At 39.5% G+C, this 22,168-nt stretch overlaps 1 protein-coding gene and 1 long non-coding RNA gene across 4 annotated transcripts in view; one reads left to right on the top strand and one right to left on the bottom strand.

Annotated features, from left to right (window-relative positions):
• Positions 1 to 339: 339 nt before the first annotated feature.
• The window catches only part of LOC134347058 (uncharacterized), a 34,614-nt gene continuing 12,785 nt past the window's right edge, over positions 340 to 22,168 (bottom strand). Inside the window, exons 2-3 of the long non-coding RNA XR_010018065.1 lie at positions 10,320 to 10,489; positions 340 to 1,641 (exon numbers count right to left, since the gene is read on the bottom strand). This is a non-coding gene — a long non-coding RNA (uncharacterized LOC134347058). The remainder of the gene's footprint in view (positions 1,642 to 10,319; positions 10,490 to 22,168) is intronic.
• The window catches only part of fktn (fukutin), a 34,054-nt gene continuing 23,138 nt past the window's right edge, over positions 11,253 to 22,168 (top strand). For all 3 annotated transcript variants that reach the window (XM_063049106.1, XM_063049109.1, XM_063049108.1), the window contains exons 1-2: positions 11,253 to 11,312; positions 14,485 to 14,618. In XM_063049106.1, the coding sequence (XP_062905176.1) occupies positions 14,514 to 14,618 (105 nt within the window). In that variant the 5' untranslated portion in view covers positions 11,253 to 11,312; positions 14,485 to 14,513. The remainder of the gene's footprint in view (positions 11,313 to 14,484; positions 14,619 to 22,168) is intronic.

The following is a 22,168-nucleotide window of genomic DNA, read 5'->3' on the forward strand; positions in this document are numbered from 1 at the left end:
CTGATTCTCATTCCCTCTCTAACCTTTATGTGAAGGATGCACTTGCAGTCAAGAGGGTACAGAGGGGATTTAAAAAGATGATGCAAAGCATGGCGACTTTTAGTTATGAGGAGAGATTGTAATGGTAAGACTAGATTTTTTTTGAAATGACAAGGCTGAAATGAGATTTAATTGAGGTGCAATGTGCACAAAAAATGCTGGTGAACGCAGCAGGTCGGGCAGCATCTATATTCAGTCCTGACGAAGGGTCTCGGACCGAAACTTCGACTGTACCTCTTCCTATAGATGCTGCCTGGCCTGCTGCGTTCACCAGCATTTTTTGTGTGTGTTGCTTGAATTTACAGCATCTGCAGATTTCCTCGTGTTTGCATTTAATTGAGGTGCATAGGATATGTGAGCCCTTGGCAGAATTAACATGGGAACCCATCTCCTTTATTATTGAGCTCATTAACAAGGTGACATGAATAACTAGTAGATAGATTATGCAGAATGGAGAAATTAATTTTTCAACCAAAGAGCATGACTGGAAGTCTGGCTGAAAGAGTGTGATGGATGCAAACATCCCCAGAATGATCACAAGTGAACATGAGGTGCTATAAATTATGAAGTTGCCCACTAAAAGTTGAGAAGTGGGATTAGCTTAAAGAGCTCTACTTTCTTTATTGTAAATATCAAGGATGCCATGATCCTTGTGCAATTTTACATTGCCAAAGCATTTTTCAGTTATGTTTGATCCTAACTGGAAGAGAATTATTACCTCAGAGGAAAGCTTGCTATTCTTTCAATTCTCATTCAAATATTAGTCTGTAGTGAGAATCTGCACATCTATCATTTGGTTCACTGTCATTAAATTATGCAAAATGTATCACCAGTAACATTTCCTGAAACTGAAAAAAAAATCTGGCTTCATTTAAATACTTCTGATTAGTGCCTCTGTAAAGCAAAAGAATTACAGGGAAAGTGAAATATTTTGGAATTAATCCCCTGCCCCAAATCTCTGATCAGCATTTTGCACATTGGGTGTACTATCCTCTGACGAACAAAATGCTGAAAACATCAATTGCAGTTATTTTTTAATGTAATCAAATGCTCCCCCTTGTGGTAACATCTTTTCTCTAGTAAACATATTTGAGGGAAATTTTCAGTTTTGCTATGCCCCATAAACTGATACATAGATCATAATCAAGCAAAAAATGGGACCAAAATTTAGTGGAGCTGGTATCAAGATGTGATTGCTGACTATGTCTTACTTAGTGCCTCATTAGAAAATTTAAATATGCAAAATGCAGTATCATAATCAAGCCATCATTCTCCAAACCTATCCCACTATCCATTAAACTTTGATGAAACAATGGTTTTCCCTGGGACAGTAATGCAAATATATATTTTTTTTATTATGAACAAAGTGTATTGTGTTAATAAAAAGCAATTTACATCAAGAACAAATCTCTCCCCATCATTGGTAGTATCCACATGAGGTGCTGCCTTAAGAAGGCAAGATCCATTATCAAAGGTCCCCACCATCTGAGCCATGCCATCTCCTCACAGTAACCACAGAGCAGACAGTACAGAAGTCTCGATCCCACACCACCACGTTCAGGAACAGCCACTTCCCTCCAACCATCTGGTTCTTGAACCAACCTGAACAAATTTAATTTTGTGTTACTACATGTCAGTATAGCAATAATATGACAACTTTGTTTGATCATATAAATGATGTAATTGCAAAAAAAGCATGACATCTCCTCTATTTCCTTAGAAGGCGGTGAAGATTTGGCATGACATCAAAAACCTTGACAAACTTCAATAGATGTTCAGTGGAAAGTGTATTGACTGGCTGCATTACAGCCTGGTATGGGAAAACCAATGCCTTTGAACCAAAAATCCTACATGGATTCAGGCCAGTACATCACAGGTAAAACCCTCCTAACTATTGAGAGTATCATTGTTGTTGGAACTCAGCATCTATCATCAAAGATCCTCACCACCCAGGCCATGCTCTTTTCACATTGCTGCCATCAGACAGAAGGTGCAATTGCCTCAGGACTCGCACCACCAGGTTCAAAACCAGTTACTCGCCCTCTACTTCAGACTCTTGAATAAAATAGGATAAATACACTCACTTGCCCATCTATTGAGATGTTCCCACAATCAATGATCTCATCTTAAGGACTCTTTATCTTGTTATTTCATGCTCTCGTTATTTATTGCTATTTAGTTAGAGTTGCATTTCAACAGTTTGTTGTCTTATGTGCTCTTGCTGTTTCATTGATCCTGTTTACAGTTACTATTCTATAGATTGCTGAGTATGCCCACAGGAAAAAAGAATCTCAGGGTTGTATGTGGTGATATATGTAGTCTGTTAATAAATTTTACTTTGAACTTTGCAGTAAAATGGATTTTTATTGTTCTAATGGTGTTCTTGTAATTGTGTTATGTAAAACTTGTGTATATGTTTAATTTCTGTATTTTTCTTGTGAATACTGTTTTTATGATGCTATGCGCCTGTGACATTGCTGCAAGTTGTCACTGCACCTGTGCATAGAGGTAATTGTGCATATAATAAACTGGACTTTGCTTTGTACTCTATCCAATATAACATACTGTATTCATTACTCACAGTGTGGTTCTGTCAACTCTGAGCAAAGCAAAAGCAGGTTGACAGACTATTTGCAGAAAAACTTCCATTTTCTCTGCATGCATGACCCTACGCTACCAGTCACCGATCAACTGAATTCTTTTTTTCCACTCAAACCCTGACCTCACTCCCCTTGACCTATTGAACTGTTCTTATTAATCTTTATGTGAATAGAAGAAATAGCACTTCGCCTTCGGATTGAACATATTATAACCTTTCAATCCTAGCACTAAGTTTTACATTTCAGATAATTAGCATTTCCAATGTACACTCAGTGGCCACTTTATTAGGTACAGGAGTAGAACCCAGTGTGGTTTCTGCTATCAACACACATTAAAGTTGCTGGTGAATGCAGCAGGCCAGGCAGCATCTCTAGGAAGAGGTACAGTCGACGTTTCAGGCCGAGACCCTTCGTCGGGACTAACTGAAGGAAGAGTTAGTAAGAGATTTGAAAGTGGGAGGGGGAGGGGGAGATCCAAAATGATAGGAGAAGACAGCAGGGGGAGGGATGGAGCCAAGAGCTGGACAGGTGATGTTTGCCAATCAAGTCCTTCCTCAACCTTCTACACTCCAAAGAATAAAGACCCAATTTGTTCAACCTTTCTCTGTAACTTAGGAGATGAAACCCAGGCAACATTCCAGTAAATCTTCTCTGTACTCTCTCAATTTTGTTGACATCCTTCCTATAATTCGGTGACCAGAACTGTACACAATACTCCAAATTTGGCCTTACCAATGCCTTGTACAATTTCAACATTATATCCCAACTTCTATACTCAATGCTCTGATTCATAAAGGCCAGCATACCAAAAGCTTTCTTCACCACCCTATCCACATGAGATTCCACCTTCAGGGAACTATGCACCATTATTCCTAGATCCCTCTGTTCTACTGCATTCTTCAGTGCCCTACCATTTACCATGTATGTCCTATTTTGATTAGTCCTACCAAAACGTAGCACCTCGCATTTATCAGCATTAAACACCATCTGCCATCTTTCAGCCCACTTTTCTAACTGGCCTAAATCCCTCTGCAAGCTTTGAAAACATACTTCATTATCCACAACTCAACCTATCTTAGTATCATCTGCATACTTACTAATCCAATTTACCACCCCATCATCCAGATCATTAATATATATGACAAACAACATTGGACTCATCACAGATCCCTGAGGCACACCATTAGACACCGGCCTCCAATCTGACAAACAGTTATCCACCACTACTCTCTGACGTCTCCCATCCAGCCACCGCTGAATCCATTTTACTACTTCGATATTAATACCTAACAATTGAACCTTCCTAACTAACCTTCCGTGTGGAACCTTGTCGAAGGCCTTACCGAAGTCCATATAGACAACATCCACCGCTTTACCCTCGTCAACTTTCCAAGTAACCTCTTCAAAAAATTCAATAAGATTTGTCAAACACGACCTTCCACATACAAATCCATGTTGACTGTTCCTAATCAGACCCTGTCTATCCAGATAATTATATATACCATCTCTAAGAATACTTTCCATCAATTTACCCACCACTGACGTCAAACTCACAGGCCTATAATTGCTAGGTTTATAGATAAGGAAATTTCCAAAGAGAGAAATATACTAGTTAATAGGCTACATAATTAAAACAATTACATCACCTGGGCAATGTGCCCAGAGAGCCAATGAAAAATGAGAAAGGTGACAAACCATTAGTTTAACTGCTATACCACTTTCTGGCTGTAAGTGGGGACAAGCTACCACATACTGTGAAAAATACATCAGTTTGGGGGCTGTTTTGTTGAGAATATCGGCTCCATCCACCAAAAGTAGATTACCTGATGGCTAATCATCTTAATTCCTATCCCCATTCCTGTTTCGACATGTCGATCCATGGCGACCTCTCTGCTATGTTGAGGCCAGTGTCAGGATGGAGGAGCAACACCTCATATTCTGTCTAGTTAGCCTCCAACCTGGTGAAATGAACATCGATATCTCCTTCCGGCAATTTTTTTCACTCTTTTTTTCTTTTTCCTTCTCCCTTCCATCTTCTTCCATTCCCCACTCTGTCCTCTTACCTCTTGTCCTCACCTGCCTATCACCTCCCTCTGGTCCCACTCCTTCTTCCCTTTCCCCTATGGGCCACTCTCCTCTCCTGTCAAAGTATTACTTTAAAAGGATTAAAAGTATTATATATGAATGCACAGAGTATAAGCTTGAGGCTCAGTTGGAAATTGGCAAGTATGATGTTGTGGGAATAACAGAGACATTGCTGCAAGAGGACCAGGGCTGGGAAATGAATATTACGGGATATACATCCTATCGAAAAGACAGACAGGTTGTCAGAGGAGGTGGGTTGGCTCTGTTAGTGAGGAATGAAATTCAGTCACTTGCGAGGGGGGACATAGAATCAGGAGATGTAGGGTCAGTATGAATAGAACTGAGAAACTGTAAGGGCAAAAAGACCCTGATGGGAGTTATCTACAGGCCCCCAACAGTAGCCTGGATATAGGGTGCAAGTTAAATCAAGAGTTAAAATTGGCATGTCGCAAAGGTAATTCTACGGTTGTTATGGGGGATTTCAACATGCAGGTAGACTGGGAAAATCAAGTTGGTCCTGGACCCCAACAAAGGAAGTTTGTGGAATACCTCAGAGATGGCTTCTTACAGCAGCTTGTATTACAGCCTACCAGGGAGAAGGCAATTCTGGATTTACTATTTTGTAATGAGCCAGATTTGATAAGGGAACTCGAGGTAAAGGAGCCATTAGGAGGTAGTGACCATAATATGATAAGTTTTAATCTACAATTTGAGAGGGAGAAGGGAAGATCAGAAGTGTCAGTATTACAGTTGAATAAAGGGGACTATGGACCCATGAGGGAGGAGCTGGCCAAAGTTGACTGGAAAGATACCCTAGCAGGGATGACAGTGGAACAACAATGGCAGGTATTTCTGGGAATAATACAGAAGGTGCAGGATCAGTTTATTCCAAAGAGGAAGAAAGATTCTAAGGGGAGTAAGGGGCGAACGTGGATGATAAGGGAAGTCAAGGACAGTATAAAAATAAAAGAGAGGAAGTATAACATAGCCAGAACGAGCGGGAAGCCAGAGGATTGGGAGACTTTTAAGAAGCAACAGAAGATAACTAAAAAGGCAATACAGGGGGAAAAGATGAGGTACAAAGGTAAGCTAGCGAAGAATATAAAGGAGGATAGTAAAAGCTTCTTTAGGTATATGAAGAGGAAAAAATTAGTTAAGACCAAAATTGGGCCCTTGAAGACAGAAACGGGTGAAATTATTATGGGGAACAGGGAAATGGCAGACGAGCTGAACAGGTACTTTGGATCTCTCTTCACTAGGGAAGACACAAACAATCTCCCAGTTGTAATAGTGGCCAGAGGACTTAGGGTAACAGAGGAACTGAAGGAAATTCACATTAGGCAGAAAATGGTGTTAGGTAAACTGATGGGACTGAAGGCTGATAAATCCCCAGGGCCTGATGGTCTACATCCCAGGATACTTAAGGAGGTGGCTCTAGAAATCGTGGACGCATTGGTAATCATTTTCCAATGTTCTATAGATTCAGGATCAGTTCCTGTGGATTGGAGGGTAGCTAATGTTATCCCACTTCTTAAGAAAGGAGGGAGAGAGAAAACAGGCAATTATAGACCAGTTAGTCTGACATCAGTGGTGGGGAAGATGCTGGAATCAATTATAAAAGATGAAATAGCAGCATATTTGGATAGTAGTAGCAGGATAGGTCTGAGTCAGCATGGATATACGAAGGGGAAGGGGACTGCTCTTCTGTAATTTTTTGAGAATGTAACTATGAAATGGACATGGGAAAGCCAGTGTACCTGGACTTTCAGAAAGCCTTTGATAAGGTCCCACATAGAAAGTTAGTGGGCAAAATTAGAGCAAATGGTATTGGGGATAGGGCAAACACGAGGAAATCTGCAGATGCTAGAGTTTCAGCAACACACATAAAAGTTGCTGGTGAACGCAGCAGGCCAGGCAGCATCTCCAGGAAGAGGTACAGTCGACGTTTCGGGCCGAGTCCCTTCGTCAGAACTAACTGAAAGAAGAGCTAGTAAGAGATTTGAAAGTGAGAGGGGGAGGGGGAGATCCGAAATCATAGGAGGAGACAGGAGGGGGAGGGATGGAGCCAAGAGCTGGACAGTTGATTGGCAAAAGGGATATGAGACGATCATGGGACAGGAGGCCTAGGGAGAAAGAAAAGGGGGAGGGGGGGAAAACCCAGAGGATGGGCAAGGGGTATAGTGAGAAGGTCAGAGGGAGAAAAAGGAGAGAGAGAAAAAGAATGTGTGTGTATAAATAAATAATGGATAGGGTACGACGGGGAGGTGGGGCACTAGCGGAAGTTTGAGAAGTCAATGATCATGCCATCAGGTTGGAGGCTACCCAGACGGAATATAAGGTGTTGTTCCTCCAACCTAAGTGTGGCTTCATCTTTACAGTAGAGGAGACCATGGACAGACATATCAGAATGGGAATGGGACGTGGAATTAAAATGCTTGGCCACTGGGAGATCCTGCTTTCTCTGGCAGACAGAGCGTAGGTGTTCAGCGTAACGATCTCCCAGTCTGTGTCAGGTCTCGCCAATGTATAGAAGGCCACATCGGGAGCACTGGACGCAGTATATCACCCCACCGACTGACAGGTGAAGTGTCGCCTCACCTGGAAGGACTGTTTGGGGTCCTGAATGGTGGTGAGGGAGGAAGTGTAAGGGCATGTGTAGCACTTGTTCCGCTTACACGGATAAGTGCCAGGAGGGAGATCGGTGGGGAGGGATGGGGGTGGGTACGAATGGACAAGGGAGTCGTGTAGGGAGCGATCCCTGCGTAAAGCAGAGGTGGGGGAGGGAAAGCTGTGCTTAGTGGTGGGATCCCGTTGAAGGTGGCGGAAGTTACGGAGAATTACTGTATATGTTGGACCTGGAGGCTGGTGGGGTGGTAGGTGAGGACAAGGGGAAACCTATTCCTGGTGGGGTGGCAGGAGGATGGAGTGAGAGCAGATGTGCGTGAAATGGGGGTGATGCGTTTGAGAGCAGATTTGAAGGTGGAGGAAGGGAAGCCCCTTTCTTTAAAAAAGGACATCTCCCTTGTCCTGGAATGAAAAGCCTCATCTTGAGAGCAGATGCGGCGGAGACAGAGAAATTACGAGAAGGGGATGGCATTTTTGCAAGAGACAGGGTGAGAAGAGGAATAGTCCAGATAGCTGTGAGAGTCAGTAGGCTTATAGTAGACATCAGTAGATAAGCTGTCTCCAGAGATCTAGAAAGGGGAGGGAGGCGTCAGAAATGGACCAGGTAAACTTGAGGGCAGGATGAAAGTTGGAGGCAAAGTTAATGAAGTCAACGAGCTCAGCATGCATGCAGAAAGCAGCGCCAATGCAGTCGTCGATGTAGTAAAGGTAAAGTGGGGGACAGATACCAGAATAGGTTTGGAACATAGATTGTTCCACAAAGCCAACAAAAAGGCAGGCATAGCTAGGACCCATATGGGTGCCCATGGCTACACCTTTAGTTTGGAGGAAGTGGGAGGAGCCAAAGGAGAAATTATTAAGAGTAAGGACTAATTCCGCTAGACGGAGCAGAGTGGTGGTGAAGGGGAACTGGTTAGGTCTGGAATCCAAAAAGAAGCAGAGAGCTTTGGGACCTTCCTGATGGGGGATGGAAGTATATAGGGACTGGACATCCATAGTGAAAATAAAGCGGTGGGGGCCAGGGAATTTAAAATCATCGAAAAGTTTGAGAGCCTGAGAAGTGTCACGAACATAGGTAGGAAGGGATTGAACAAGGGAGGATAAAAGCGTGTCGAGGTATGCAGAAATGAGTTCAGTAGGGCAGCAGCAAGCTGAGACAATAGGTCTACCAGGACAGGTAGGTTTGTGGATCTTGGGTGGGAGGTAGAAACGGGCAGTGTGGGGTGTGGGAACTATAAGGTTGGTAACAGTGGATGGGAGATCCCCTGAGCGGATAAAATCGGTGATGGTGTGGGAGACAACGGCCTGCAAGCAACACACATAAAAGTTGCTGGTGAACGCAGCAGGCCATGGCAGCATCTCTAGGAAGAGGTACAGTCGACGTTTCGGGCCGACGTTTGGAGGTAGGGTACTGACGTGGATAGAAAACTGCTTGGCAGACAGGAAACAAAGAGTAGGGATTAATGGGTCCTTTTCAGAATGGCAGGCAGTGACCTTTTTTTTTAAGGCTCGGTGCTGGGACCGCAACTAATTACAATGTACATTAATGATTTAGATGAAGGGATTAAATGGAATATTAGCAAATTTGCAAATGACACAAAGCTGGGTGGCAGTGTGAAATGTGAGGAGGATCTTATGAGAATGCAGGGTGACTTGGACAGGATGGATGAGTGGGCAGATGCAGTTTAATGTGGATAAATGTGAGGTTATCCACTTCGGTGGCAAGAACAGGAAGGCAGATTACCATTATCTGAATGGTGTCAAGTTAAGAAAAGGGGAAGTACAACGAGATCAGGTTCATCAGTCACTGAAAGTAAGCATGCAGGTACAGCAGGCAGTGAAGAAAGCTAATGGCATGTTGGCCTTCATAACAAGGGGAGTTGAGTATAGGAGCAAAGTGGTCCTTCTGCAGTTGTACAGGGCCCTGGTGAGACCACACCTGTAGTATTGTGTGCAGTTTTGGTCTCCAAATTTGAGGAAGGACATTCTGGCTATTGAGGGAGTGAGGTTCATGAGGTTAATTCCAGGGAATGGCGGAACTGTCATATGTTGAAAGATTGGAGCGACTGGGCTTGTACACACTGGAATTTAGTAGGATGAGAGGGGATCTGATTGAAACATATAAGATTATTAAGGGATTGGACACGCTAGAGGCAGGAAACATGTTCCCGATGTTGGGGGAGTCCAGAACCAGAGGCCACAGTTTAAGAATAAGGGGTAGACAATTTAGAGTGGAGTTGAGGAAAAACTTTTTCACACAGAGGGTTGTGGTTTTGTGGAATGCTCTGTCTCAGAAGACAGTGGAGGCCAATTCTCTGGATTCTTTCAGGAAAGAGTTAGATAGAGCTCTTAAAGATAGCGGAGTCATGGGATGTGGGGAGAAGGCAGGAAAAGGGTACTGATTGTGGATGATCAGCCATGATCACAGTGAATGGCGCTGCTGGCTCGAAGGGCTGAATGGCCTACTCCTGCACCTGTTGTCTATTGTCTGTCATTCCTTCTTCTCCAGCTCATTACCTTTTCCACCCACATGGCTTCACCTATCACCTTCTAGCTTGACCTCCTTCCCTTCTCCACACCTTTCTATTTTGGTGTCTTCCATCTTCCTTTCCAGTCCTGATGAAGGGTCTTGGCCTGAAGACCCTGACACGTCGACTGTTTGTTTATTTCCATAGATGGTGCCTGACGGTTGAGTACCTCCAGCATTTTGTGTGTGTTGTTATGGATTTCCAGTAAATGCAGAATTACTAATGTTTATGATGTGAAATCTATTGTTTTGTTGAAGTAGTACAGTGCAAAGACACAATATTAAAATAACTATTTCAAAAAACACTATTATTTTGTCATTTAATCACTCAGTACAGCTTTCCCATTTCATTTCTCTGTACATTCTAACACGTTTTCCTCAAACTTTTCTAAATTCTGATGGAAGATTATCAACAAGAAATGTTTCTCATCCATAGATGCTACCTGGCCTGATGTGCATGTCCAGGATTTTCAATTTTCTTGCTTTTGATGATCCGTTTTCACTTGTATTATTTGAAAGATGATAAAAAGCAGGGCACTTGCAGGTTTTGTGAGTTCAAACATAACAGTGGAACACACAAGATGCTGGAAGAACTCTGAGTGGGCTGGGGAGCCTGTATGGAGAGAAATGGACAGTCAACATGTTGAGATGATACTCAGTTGTGCTAACACCCTGGGAAAGTAATTGTATTCATTTGAGACATTCCATTATTGCCTACAAACTACAGAGACAACATAAAATGAGAAACATTTATAATACGAGATAAACAGAGAATGATCAGTGGATCACGAACAGCTTTGAAAGGAGTGAAACAACAGGCTGGAGTTTAGTATTCAGTGTTGATTTGGCAGAAATACAGTGAAAAGTGGTGGAGGTGGAGTGGCAGGAATTCCATAAGGGTTAGAAGCCTTTCAGAAAGGTTCAGGGAAGTGAGATACTATCGCTCATGGGTCTTCATGATTCGGCAAGTGAAGTAGATGTTGAATGGGGAGGAGGAGAAGAGTACATAATGATTGTGATGGTGATGCGCTCTGAGGGTAAGGGAGGAGGGGTGGGGATAGAGGGCGTTGAAGCAGGTGGAGGCAGTGGGAAGGGGAAAGGACGGTAGCAAGGAGAATTGAAGGGCAAAGGTAAGGAAGAGATGAACGGAGGGGGAAGGTTGAGTGTCGCCTGCATGGCAATGCGGAAGGCTACAGGTGAGAGGCCCTGATGGGCTGGGGAGTGAGAAATAGGAATTGGTTGGGACTCCCGTATTAGACAGACAGACAGACTCGACCTTCCCGTATATCAAAGCGCAAATACTTACACTACCCGCCTAAATGTACCGAGATCTCGCGAGAGCGCCACGCCAGAGTTCGCGAGAGCTGTAGCGCGGGGGGCGGGCCCTGGTTGCTGGGAAACGGATGGGACCCGTAGCGGGAGCTGGCCGGCAGAAGGTAAGAGGTAGTTACCGGGTTTAATGAGTAGTGTCTGGGATGGTAGGATAGGATCCTCTGGATTCCCAGAGCCACGGGGCAAGGAGTGTAGGAGCGCTAGAGTGCTCGGTCAAAGGCGGTAGGAATCCCCGCTAGCCCGTCACTCCCTCCTGCAGGCCACATCTCCCTCCAGAGGTGAGGCTGTGGTTTGTATGGCAATTCGCGAGATGCCGGAGGAGCTCGGTAGGTCAGGTAGCACCTTTGCAGAGAAGTGCACAGTGACGTTTCGTATCGAGACCCTTAATCTGCCTGTTTTAGAGTTGCGACCTAATGCCTCGCCTTAGTAGTAGTAGAAGACCTAAACACGCATTGATGGCTGTTGTTAATGACGCCCTGCCAATTTATCCCCACTCTAACCCCCACAGCACAACCAAATGTGTCCTTATCTTATATATTCTTTCCCTACTATTTTGTACAGGTGACCAGATCAGGTTAGTTTGTTGTCATATTCATCAGGCTGTAGTGGAATTTCTCGCTCGCCTGAAGCTCACGGAGTTAGCAGTGTACGTGGTGGTAATAAATACAACAAGCACAAAATGATGGAACGCTGCAAAATGAAATGTTAAAGTGACAACGTAGGCTAGAATTAAGCGTTCAAGAACGTCGAGGGATATATGAGGGGGTTGATTGCTTCAGATCACTGATTGCAGTCGGAAAGACGAACATTCTTCAGCCTGCTCATCTGGACTTTCTTTAGAAGATAGAAGAGAAAAATAGAGACTGGAGTGAGGGGAGTCCTAATAATACTGTTAGCCTTCCTAATGTAAGGCGCCGTGATAATAGGTTGGATGGAAGGACATGAGGAGCAGTTTACAACCCTTTGCAAGTTCTGACAGTCTGGAGCAGAGCTGTTGTCATACCTCCCCATCAGGATGCTTTTGATATCACTTGTGTGGAAGTCTGAGAGAATGCTGATCTATCTGGAGCAAAAATCATCTCTGGTTAAGGCAGCAGTTTGCACCATTTTGCTGTTTCGCACTTGTATTTATTATTACCATGTATAGTGTGTGAGCAAACAACAAATTTCATTGCACCTTGCTGTATGTGATCAGTAACACTTCATCCCCCTTTCTGTTCTTTTGACCCAGTAATCTTAAATCTTGATACTGGTTCTCCTTTCACTTGCTAGAGTGCAGGGAAAACTATCAAAGCCCCTCATAAATTTGAACTTCAATTAAATATTATTTTAACTTGCTCTATCCTCAGAAAGTGCTATGGTTTTTGCTAGTTTCTGAATACATTTGCAATTTCCTGGTGCTGCCTTCTTTCTTATTTATTCAAGAAAGATAGTAGTGATAAGCAGCGTAATTACAAGCCTGTGAGTCCAATGTCAGTGGTAAGAATGTTACTGGAAGTTTCTGAGGAATAAATGAATCTACACTTGGAAAGGTTTATGGGAGATCTAATCCAAAATTAGTGTGCTAAGAGGCTGAAGGTGGACAGCCAGTCTTGTAATCAGAAGCATGACACAAATAGTGTACCGTAAATTAGTGGTGAACACTTACTGTTTATTGTATACATTAACAAGTTAGATATGAATATCGGAGGTATAATTAGTAAGATATTGGATGACAAATATTGGTGGTATTCATAGTGGGGTAGTTGGTTTCAATCTACAGGATGCTATTGATCAATTGGTAAGATTACAGATTGATAGCAGATGGAACTTAATTTTGAACACTGAGGTAATGTACTTTGGGAGGACTAATAAGGGCAGATCATGCAACAGAGAGTGGTAGGCCCTAGAAAGTATTGAAGAACAGGAGTACAAGTACAAGGATGACCAGGTAGCATCATCAACCAACAGTTAAATTTTGCAGACAGCTCACTAAACTACTGGATATTCTAGTAGATATACTTCTGAACTGCAGCCTGTAATTTCTCTTTTAAGGATGCTCTTTTGAACTGACTAAATGACCACCTAAGGGATTTAGCAAACTAGACTCTTGGGAGTGCAGGTACGGCTGGGGCAACCATTGCTGGAGGTGGACACTGTGTCGAGGCCTGATGGCAAAAGGCAAGCTCATGATTGGCTTCATTACTCCATATCGATAAAGTCAAGCAAGGTTAAAATAGTTGAGAACTAGAGTGGAAAACGTACAGGTGTTCAGCATCGTCTGCCTGCATTTGACTGGTCTCCCTCTCCTCTTGTGTCAGGCGGAGGTGAAGGAGTCTTGGGTCCCATGCTCCCAGGCTCAGAAGCAGTTGTTGCCTGTATCCATCGGGCACCTGGACGGGCTTCACTCAGCTCAGTGATGAACAGGCTCCATTGCTGTGGACTCTGCAGTTCACGTTCCGTGTGTTTTCGTTTACTTTGTTTTTTTACTCTTTGCGTGATTTGATGGAAGTGTCAAGGCTGAGGATGAAGGTTGAACTAATGTTCAGCTCACTGCTGTACGAGATTTACTGGGTTCAGCGCTGACTGGCTTTGCGGTTATGGTCTGCAGCTATCGGACTTCTGAACTGGCTTAACTCACCTCAGTGCTGATCTGGCTCTGACTGTGGACTCACTTTCGGGACTCTGTGTTTTTATTTGTTTACTTTTTTATTATTTGCATGATTTGTTCTTTTTTCACACATTGGGTATTTGACAATGTTTGTTATGTGGAATTTTTTAATAGTTTTGAGGCTGTCTACAAGAAAACGAATCTCAAGCTTATATACTGTGTAGATACTTTGATAATAAATGCACTTTGAACTTTGATCCTTGAAAGTGGCTGCACAGGTAGGTGGTGAGGGAGGTGCCTGGGGCATTGGCCTTCATTTACCAGAGCATAGAATAGAAGAGCAAGGAGATTGTGATGCAGCTTTATAAAATTTGTTAGGCTACAGTCTTGAGACTGTGTGTAGGTTTTGCCACCAAACAGTTGGAAGGATGAGATTGCACTGAAGTGGGTACAGAGGAGATTCACCAGGATGTTGCCTGGGATGAGGGCATTTCGGTTCATCAAGACCTGTATTCAAAAGCTGGTTAGTTTTTCAAAACCACGAGAGGTTGTGTTTGCAGGGTACTTATGATGACTTTAGTTTGCGTCATTTGGTGGCTGAGCGCTAAGGAAGATATTAAAATTGCAGCAGTGGATTAAGGTTATTGGAATCTTTGTAGTCATTGAAGGCTTTTATTTTCCCCCAGGAGCTGGAAGACGGCACAAACAGCAATCAATGGCTCGAATCAGTAAAACTGCAATATTGAGCTTGCTGTCTGTGATGAGTTCAATCTTTCTGTTATTTCAGCTGTATTATTACAAACAATACTTCTCAACAAAGGCAAGTGCATTATATTTCCTTTTTCAGTCATTTTGACTCTAAAATTGTTGTGAAGTGGAAGCACTGAATTTTCATTTTAAAAATCTTTTTATTGATACATAATCTTCTACAGCTTTAAAATGGTACAAGATTACAGCAAATTAATATATTAAAAGGCATCTGTTAGTCTTGCAAGACTATGGATCTGCGCCTGGAAAGTCTTCACTCTCCATGGCTCAGGCCTGGGCAAGATTGTATGGAAGACCAGCAGTTGCCCATGCTGCAAGTCTCCCCTCTCCACGACACCAATGTTGTCCAAGGGAAGGGCATTAGGACCCATACAGCTTGGCACTGGTGTCGTTACAGAGCAATGTGTGATTAAGTGCCTTGCTCAAGGACACAACACGTTCCCTCGGCTGGGGCTCGAACTCATGACCTTCAGGTAGCTAGTCCAATGTCTTAACCACTTGGCCACGTGCCCACAAATTAATATATATACAGTTAATAAAGCTGAAGAAAAGAAACTTATCAAAAAAGAATAATATGACAATGAAAAAAATATTTTTGATGAAGAAAAGAAGGAAAAAGAGAACCCCAACTACTAAAAGAGGGAAAAAAAACAGTAACTACAAGAGAAAGAAATGGAAAAAAGAGAGAAAAAAACCCATTAGGAACCAACTCCCGGAGCAATACGACTTATAATCATCTATATAAATAAAGAAGAAAAATCATCAACCGCCAATTCACATTTATATAAAATAAGATTGGAAGGAAACCATATAAATTAATTCAAATTAAATGATAATATTTGGCAAAAGAACCCTACCTTCTCTCAAAATTGAATCAAGGATCAAAAGTTGTACTTCTAATTTTTTCCAAGCTAAGACATGACATTACTTGACAAAACCATTGAATTAATGTAGGGACAGAGGTATCTTTCCATTTCAATAAAATAGCCCTTCTTGCCAATAATGTGACAAATGCAATTACATGTTGGTCTAAAGATGAAATACCCTGAATATTGTGTGGAACTATTCCAAATAAGACAGTCAATGTATTAGGTTGTAAATTAGTTTTCAGAGCTTTAGAAATTGTAGAAAATAAAGATTTCCAAAAAGACTTTAATGAAGAACATGACCAAAACATATGTGACAAAATAGCTATGTCAGTTTTACACCTATCACAATAATTGTCTATGTTAGGAAATATTTTAGATAATCTCTCCTTTGTTAAATAATAACGGTGAACAATTTTAAATTGAATTAAACAGTGATTGGCACATATCAAAGAAGAATTAATCATTTTCAAAACTCGCAACCAATCTTTATTAACAAAGGTCATATTAAGTTCTCTCTCCCAACCTTGTTTAATCTTTAGTAAGAGGTTATCTTTTTGTAGTAAAAATAAATTATAAATTCTACCAATGGAACCTCTCACTAAAGGGTTCATATTTAAAGTAGTATCCAACAAATCAGATTCTTGCTTATATGGAAACTTAGATAAGTATTTTTGTAAAAAATGTCTAACCTGAAAATATTGTAGGAAGTGTGTCTGAGAGAGAGAATATTTGCTAACTCTTCAAAAGTCATCAATCGACCACCACAAAATAAATCTGCAAAAGAACAGATCCCATTATTTCTCCATAAGAGAAAAATGGGATCGGTTATTGATGGTTTAAATAGAAAATTTCGATATAAAGAGCTAGACAATTTAAATTGTTTCAAATTAAAAGAGTTACAAAACTGAAACCAAATCTGTAAGGACTGTTTAATAACTGGGTAGAGATTTAAATCTGGAATTTTAGCAAGTTGTAAAGGTAATGGAGCTCCTAGTAATGAGGTTAAATGAAATTGTTTGATAGCTTTTAATTCCAAATCAATCCAAGCTGGTTTTTGGCTCTTATCGAGCCAATATAGCCAAAAACATAATTGTCGAATAGTAACAGCGCAATAATACAATCTTAAATTAGGCAGTGCAAGTCCACCATCTTTTTTAGATTTTTGTAAATGATACTTATTAATTCTTGGTTTTTTATTATTCCAAATAAAGGACGAAATAATAGAATCAATTTGATCGAAAAAATTTTTAGTTAAAAAGATAGGTATATTTTGAAAAATATATAAAAATCTAGGTAAAATCATCATTTTCACGGCATGAATACCACCTATTAAAGAAAGTGTAAGTGGGTTCCATCTAGAAAATAATTGTTTCATGGAGTCCATTAAAGGAACTACATTAGCTTTATAAAGATCTTTATATTTTTTAGTAATGATAATACCTAAATATTTAAAAGCATTCACAATTCTTAATGGAATATCGTTATAACAGGAGCTTTTAATGGAAACAATCACTTTTATTTAAGTTGAGTTTATATCCAGAAAATTTTCCAAAATCATTTAATGTTTCCAAAAGATTAGGAATAGATTCTTCAGGGTTCAAAATATAAACCAAAAGATCATCTGAGTAAAGAGAAATCTTATGTGTGGTCCCATTTATAGAGATACCATGAATATTTTTAGCTTCACGGAGTGTTATACCCAAAGGCTGCAGTACAAGATTAAATAATAAAGGACTTAATGGACATCCTAGTGTAGTACTTTGTGAGAGTGAAAAAAAGGAGACCTGAAATTATTAGTAATAACAGTAGCAATAAGATTCTTGTAGATCATTTGAATCCACTTATTAAAATTATTACCAAAGCCAAATTTTTCTAATGCATTAAACAAATATGTCCATTCAACTCTATCAAATGCCTTTTCTGCGTCAAGAGAAATAACACATTGGGGTATCTTGGATAGTGATGAGTATATAATGTTCATCAATTTCTGAACATTGGAGAAAGAGTAACGGCCTTTAATAAAACCTGTTTGATCCGTAGAGATGATTTTAATTAAAATAGTTTCCAACTGGTTGGCCATTATCTTAGAAAGAATTTTTGTGTCCACATTTAATAGCGAAATAGGTCAAAATGATGAACATTCAGTAGGATCTTTATCTTTCTTAAGGATTAAGGAAACAGAAGCTTAATTGATTATGGCTTAATTGAAATTTGGAGACATATGCATCCTAGTGATAGAGAATATTCCTTTTTCTCACATGTGCATATTAAATATTCGAAAATCGACTATTTTATAGTCGACCCTTGACCTCTATTTAATGTTCAGAAATGTGAATAGGATGCAATTGTTATTTCTGATCACACTCCCTTAAACTTAATATTTGATTTGAAAGATGTTGCTTCTACAAGACCACCTTGGCGTTTTCCAGAACGTGTCACAAAGCTCAGAGTTTGTTGAGTTTAATGAAACTCAGATAAAAGAGTTCTTTCTCTTTAATAATACAGGAAATGTCTCAAAGTTAGTTACTTGGGATACATTAAAAGCTTATTTACGTGGTTAGATTATTTCGTATTTAGCTAAGCTGAAGAAACAGACAAGAATGGAATTAGATAAAATTTCTAAACAAATTAAAGAGTTAGATAACATCAAGCCAATTTCTCGAAATGTTGGTTTGTATAAAAGAAGAGTGGAATTACAATCACAATATAATTTATTATTAACTTATCGTATTGAAGGATATTTGTTTAAATTGAAAAGTCAGTTTTATATTTTTGGGGATAAAAATAATAGGCTCTTAGCTTCCCAATTAAGGGCAGCTAGGGCTAAAAGACAAATTTTAAAGATTCGTAAAGATAATGGGGATATAGTAAGTAATCATGAAGACATTAATAATATTTTTCAGGACTTTTATTCCGATCTTTATAAATCTCAATTTCCTGCAGACTCCTCCAAAGTGAAGGCTTTTTTACATAAGATTAAATTTCCTCAAATTACTGTTGAAGATCAACAGATCCTTGATGCTCCAATTACTGAGCATGAAATTCAGAAAGCTGTGTTGTCAATGCAATCAGGTAAAGCTCCTGGACTTGATGGTAATTCGGTAGGATTTTACAAAAAATTTGAAAAATTACTTTCTCTTTCTTTTCAAAACTTTATGTTGTATATATATATATGAAAAATAACATGAGTACATCGAAGTAACAACACTTACAATGCCTCAAAAAAAATCATCTTAAAGATTGAAAACAAAATTTTGTGATAACAAAAAAACTACTAAGCAGGAAAGTGAGAAAAAAAAGAGAACCCATTAGGTATACAACCCCGGAGCCATGCGTCATACAAAAAGCTTCTAAAAGTAAACATCAAACTGCCAGCAAGAAAAGAAAATATACTAAAAGAATTTACAATTAGATCGTGGAAAAATTATATCAATTAAATCAAATGATAATAACGAGCAAATGAGCCCCATCTTTTCTCAAAATCAAATAAAGGTTCAAAGGTTTGACTTCTAATTTTCTCCAAACTAAGACATAGCATCACTTGAGAGAACCATTGTGACAAAGTGGGAGCTGATGTATCCTTCCACTTCAACAAAATGGCCCTCCTAGCTATCAATGTAACAAATGCAATAACATGTTGGTCAGACACAGAAATACCATGAATATTTTGAGGAACTATTCCAAAAAGCACTGTTAATTTATCAGGTTGTAAATTAATTTTAAGTGCTTTAGAAATTGTCAAGAAAACTGACATCCAGAACTGTTCCAATATAGAACAAGACCAAAACATATGTGTCAGTGTAGATATCTCAGTTTTACATCTATCACAATGACTATCAACATTAGGAAAATTTTTAGAAAGTCTCTCCTTTGTCAAATGATAATGATGTACAATTTTAAATTGAATCAATGAGTGGCTAGCACAAATTGAAGAAGAGTTAACCAACTTCAATATCCGCATCCAATCCTCCGTCATAAAAGTCAAATTAAGTTCCTTTTCCCAATCCGGTTTAATCTTAGACAAAGGACGCTTATCCCATTGTAATAATAAATTATAAATTCTTCCAATAGAACCCTTAATCAAGGGATTCATACTCATAATAATATCTAACAGGTCAGCCTCCAATATGTAAGGGAAATTACTTAAATATTTTTGTAAAAAATGTCTAACTTGAAGGTATTGCAAAAAGTGTGAATGTGAAAGAGAATATTTATCAGTTAATTGTTCAGAGGACATCAATCTATCTTCTTTAAATAAATCCAAAAAAGAATTAATACCTTTATTTTTCCAAAGTAGAAAAATTGGATCACTCAAAGAAGGCTTAAAAAGGTCTCTCTTTATGTTGATGATTTATTGGTTTATATATCTAACCCTGACGAATCCATTCCTGCCCTGTTAAAATTATTTAATGAATTCGGAGGTTTTTCAGGATATAAAATTAATTTTAGTAAAAGGGAATTATTTCCTTTAAATGATTCTGTTTCTATATATGATAATACTCCTGTCAAAGTTTCAGACTCTTTTAGATATTTAGGTATTATAATTACTAAAAAATATAAGGATCTTTATAAAGCTAATTTTGTTCCCTTAGTAGACTCTATGAAGTATTTATTTAGTAGATGGAGTCCACTTACATTTTCACTTGTTGGTCGTATTCATATAGTTAAAATGATGATTCTACCGAAATTTTTATATTTATTTCAGAATATTCCTGCTTTTTTGACAAGGAAGTTTTTTGATCGGATTGTTTCTATTATTTTATCTTTTATTTGGAATAATAAAAGACCAAGAATTAGTAAATGTCATTTACAAAAATTGAAAAAGGATGGAGGTCTTGTTTTGCCTAATTTTAGAATGTATTATTGGGCTGTTAATCTGCGATATATGTCTTTTTGGTTATACTGGGTTGATAAGACTGATTGGCCAGTTTGGGTAGATCTGGAACTAAAAGTTGTAAAACAGTTTTATTTAACTTCGTTATTGGGGGCTCCTTTACCTATGCAATTAGGTAAAGTTGTTAATTTAAACTTATATCCTGTGATTAAGTATTCTTTACAAATTTGGCTCCAGTTTCGCAATTCTTTTAATCTTACAAAATTTAAACTTTGTAGTTTAATTTACCGAAATTACTTTTTTTAATAATTACTTTCTCCATATCTTTTGGAAATATTTCATGAATCTTTTGAGAAGGGTAATTGACCTCCTTTTTAGGAAGCACTGAATTTTAAGACAAGATGGAACCTTCACCAGATGTCTCAGTAAAACAATTTTGTTTTCCCACGCCTCCCTACTTTTTTTTTGGCACAAAAACTACAAATATTGTGAATTTTGATTTCAGTCACACTTGCAGATTTATAACCCCTGATTGAAACATGCTCACACTTGCCCATTATGCTGCTGGCATTTAAGGGCAGCAATGAAGATCCTTCATATCTGGTGGTGTTTAGAGCTTCCTTCATTGTGCCAATAGCTTGCTCTCGGTTTTCACTCATGTCTGCCGTGAAAGTCCTGAGTGGAGCCTAAGTAATACCATCGCACTCAGATGTAGAAGGATTCTTCATTGCTATTTCTGTAACAGTTTTGTTTTACCAGTCAGGTTGTTAGCCTCGAGATGAATCCCCAAACTTGGAGAACTGGTGGACCACTCTTTAGTCTGTCCTTTACCCTTTGACCTGTTTGTCATGGCTGACCCTACCAAGAGCCAAAGCACAAAGCCCTGACTCCAGCCAACATAGCTCTACGGGTCATTGAAGCACACAAGCCTCCAAATAATGACAAGGTTGTGGTCCTCTTGGAAGAGATACACTCACGTTTATCAATAAAGATTAATTACATTTTTTTAAAAATGGAACTTAGCCCAATTCCTGTTCGCCCAACAAATTCAATGCTTCTTTAAGTATCCATGTATTTATCTAAATTTTTAAAAAATGTTATTATCATATCTGCCTCAACAATTTCCTCTGGCAGTTCTTACCATATACACACCACCCTTTGTGTGAAGAACTTGTCCCTCAGGGCCTCTCACCTTCAATCTATGACCTCTAGTTTTCAGTTCCCTTATTGAATTATTGAAAGTTATGGAACTAGCATGGTGGGCATGGACAGCTTGGAATGAAGGGCCTCTTTCTGTGTTGTATTTTCTGGCTCAATGACTCAAATGCCTTTTTGGTTTTAAAGTTCTCAAACACGTTTTCAGTGTAATCCATTGTTTAGCCCACATCCATTTTTAAAACACCTCAGCCTTGCTGGAGATCTCTGCATCTTAAATTCTGGCCCTTTGATCATTTTCCCCCTATTTACCTACTCTGCTATTGACAGCTCTGTCTTTAGCAGGCAGGTCCTAGTCTCTGGCATTTCCTCATGTTCCCCTTTTGTTCTTTATGTCTGCTCCTTGGACAAGATTTCTAATCAGCTGGCTTACTATTATCTGATGTGGCTTCCCTGAGGTGAGTTGGGACTTCTTGGAAATATTAAAAGAAGTTATAGTCACTGGAGAAAATACAGAACTTTATGCTTTTGTAATTTATTAAAATGTCTTAAATATGAAATCTAGACACCACAAGTGATGTGCCCACAAATATGTGTTGTCAGTGACATTTTAATAATTAATGTTTTGTTCATTGCCTTTGTCCATAAAATTATTGACTGATTTTTGCAGCTAACTATTACAAGATATCTTTATATTTTTAGATTTCTGATTGTTTAATAAGTTGTGCTGATCACAGTAAAGTA

This window comes from Mobula hypostoma, chromosome 5 (assembly GCF_963921235.1).
Source record: "Mobula hypostoma chromosome 5, sMobHyp1.1, whole genome shotgun sequence".
Lineage (NCBI taxonomy): Eukaryota > Metazoa > Chordata > Chondrichthyes > Myliobatiformes > Myliobatidae > Mobula > Mobula hypostoma.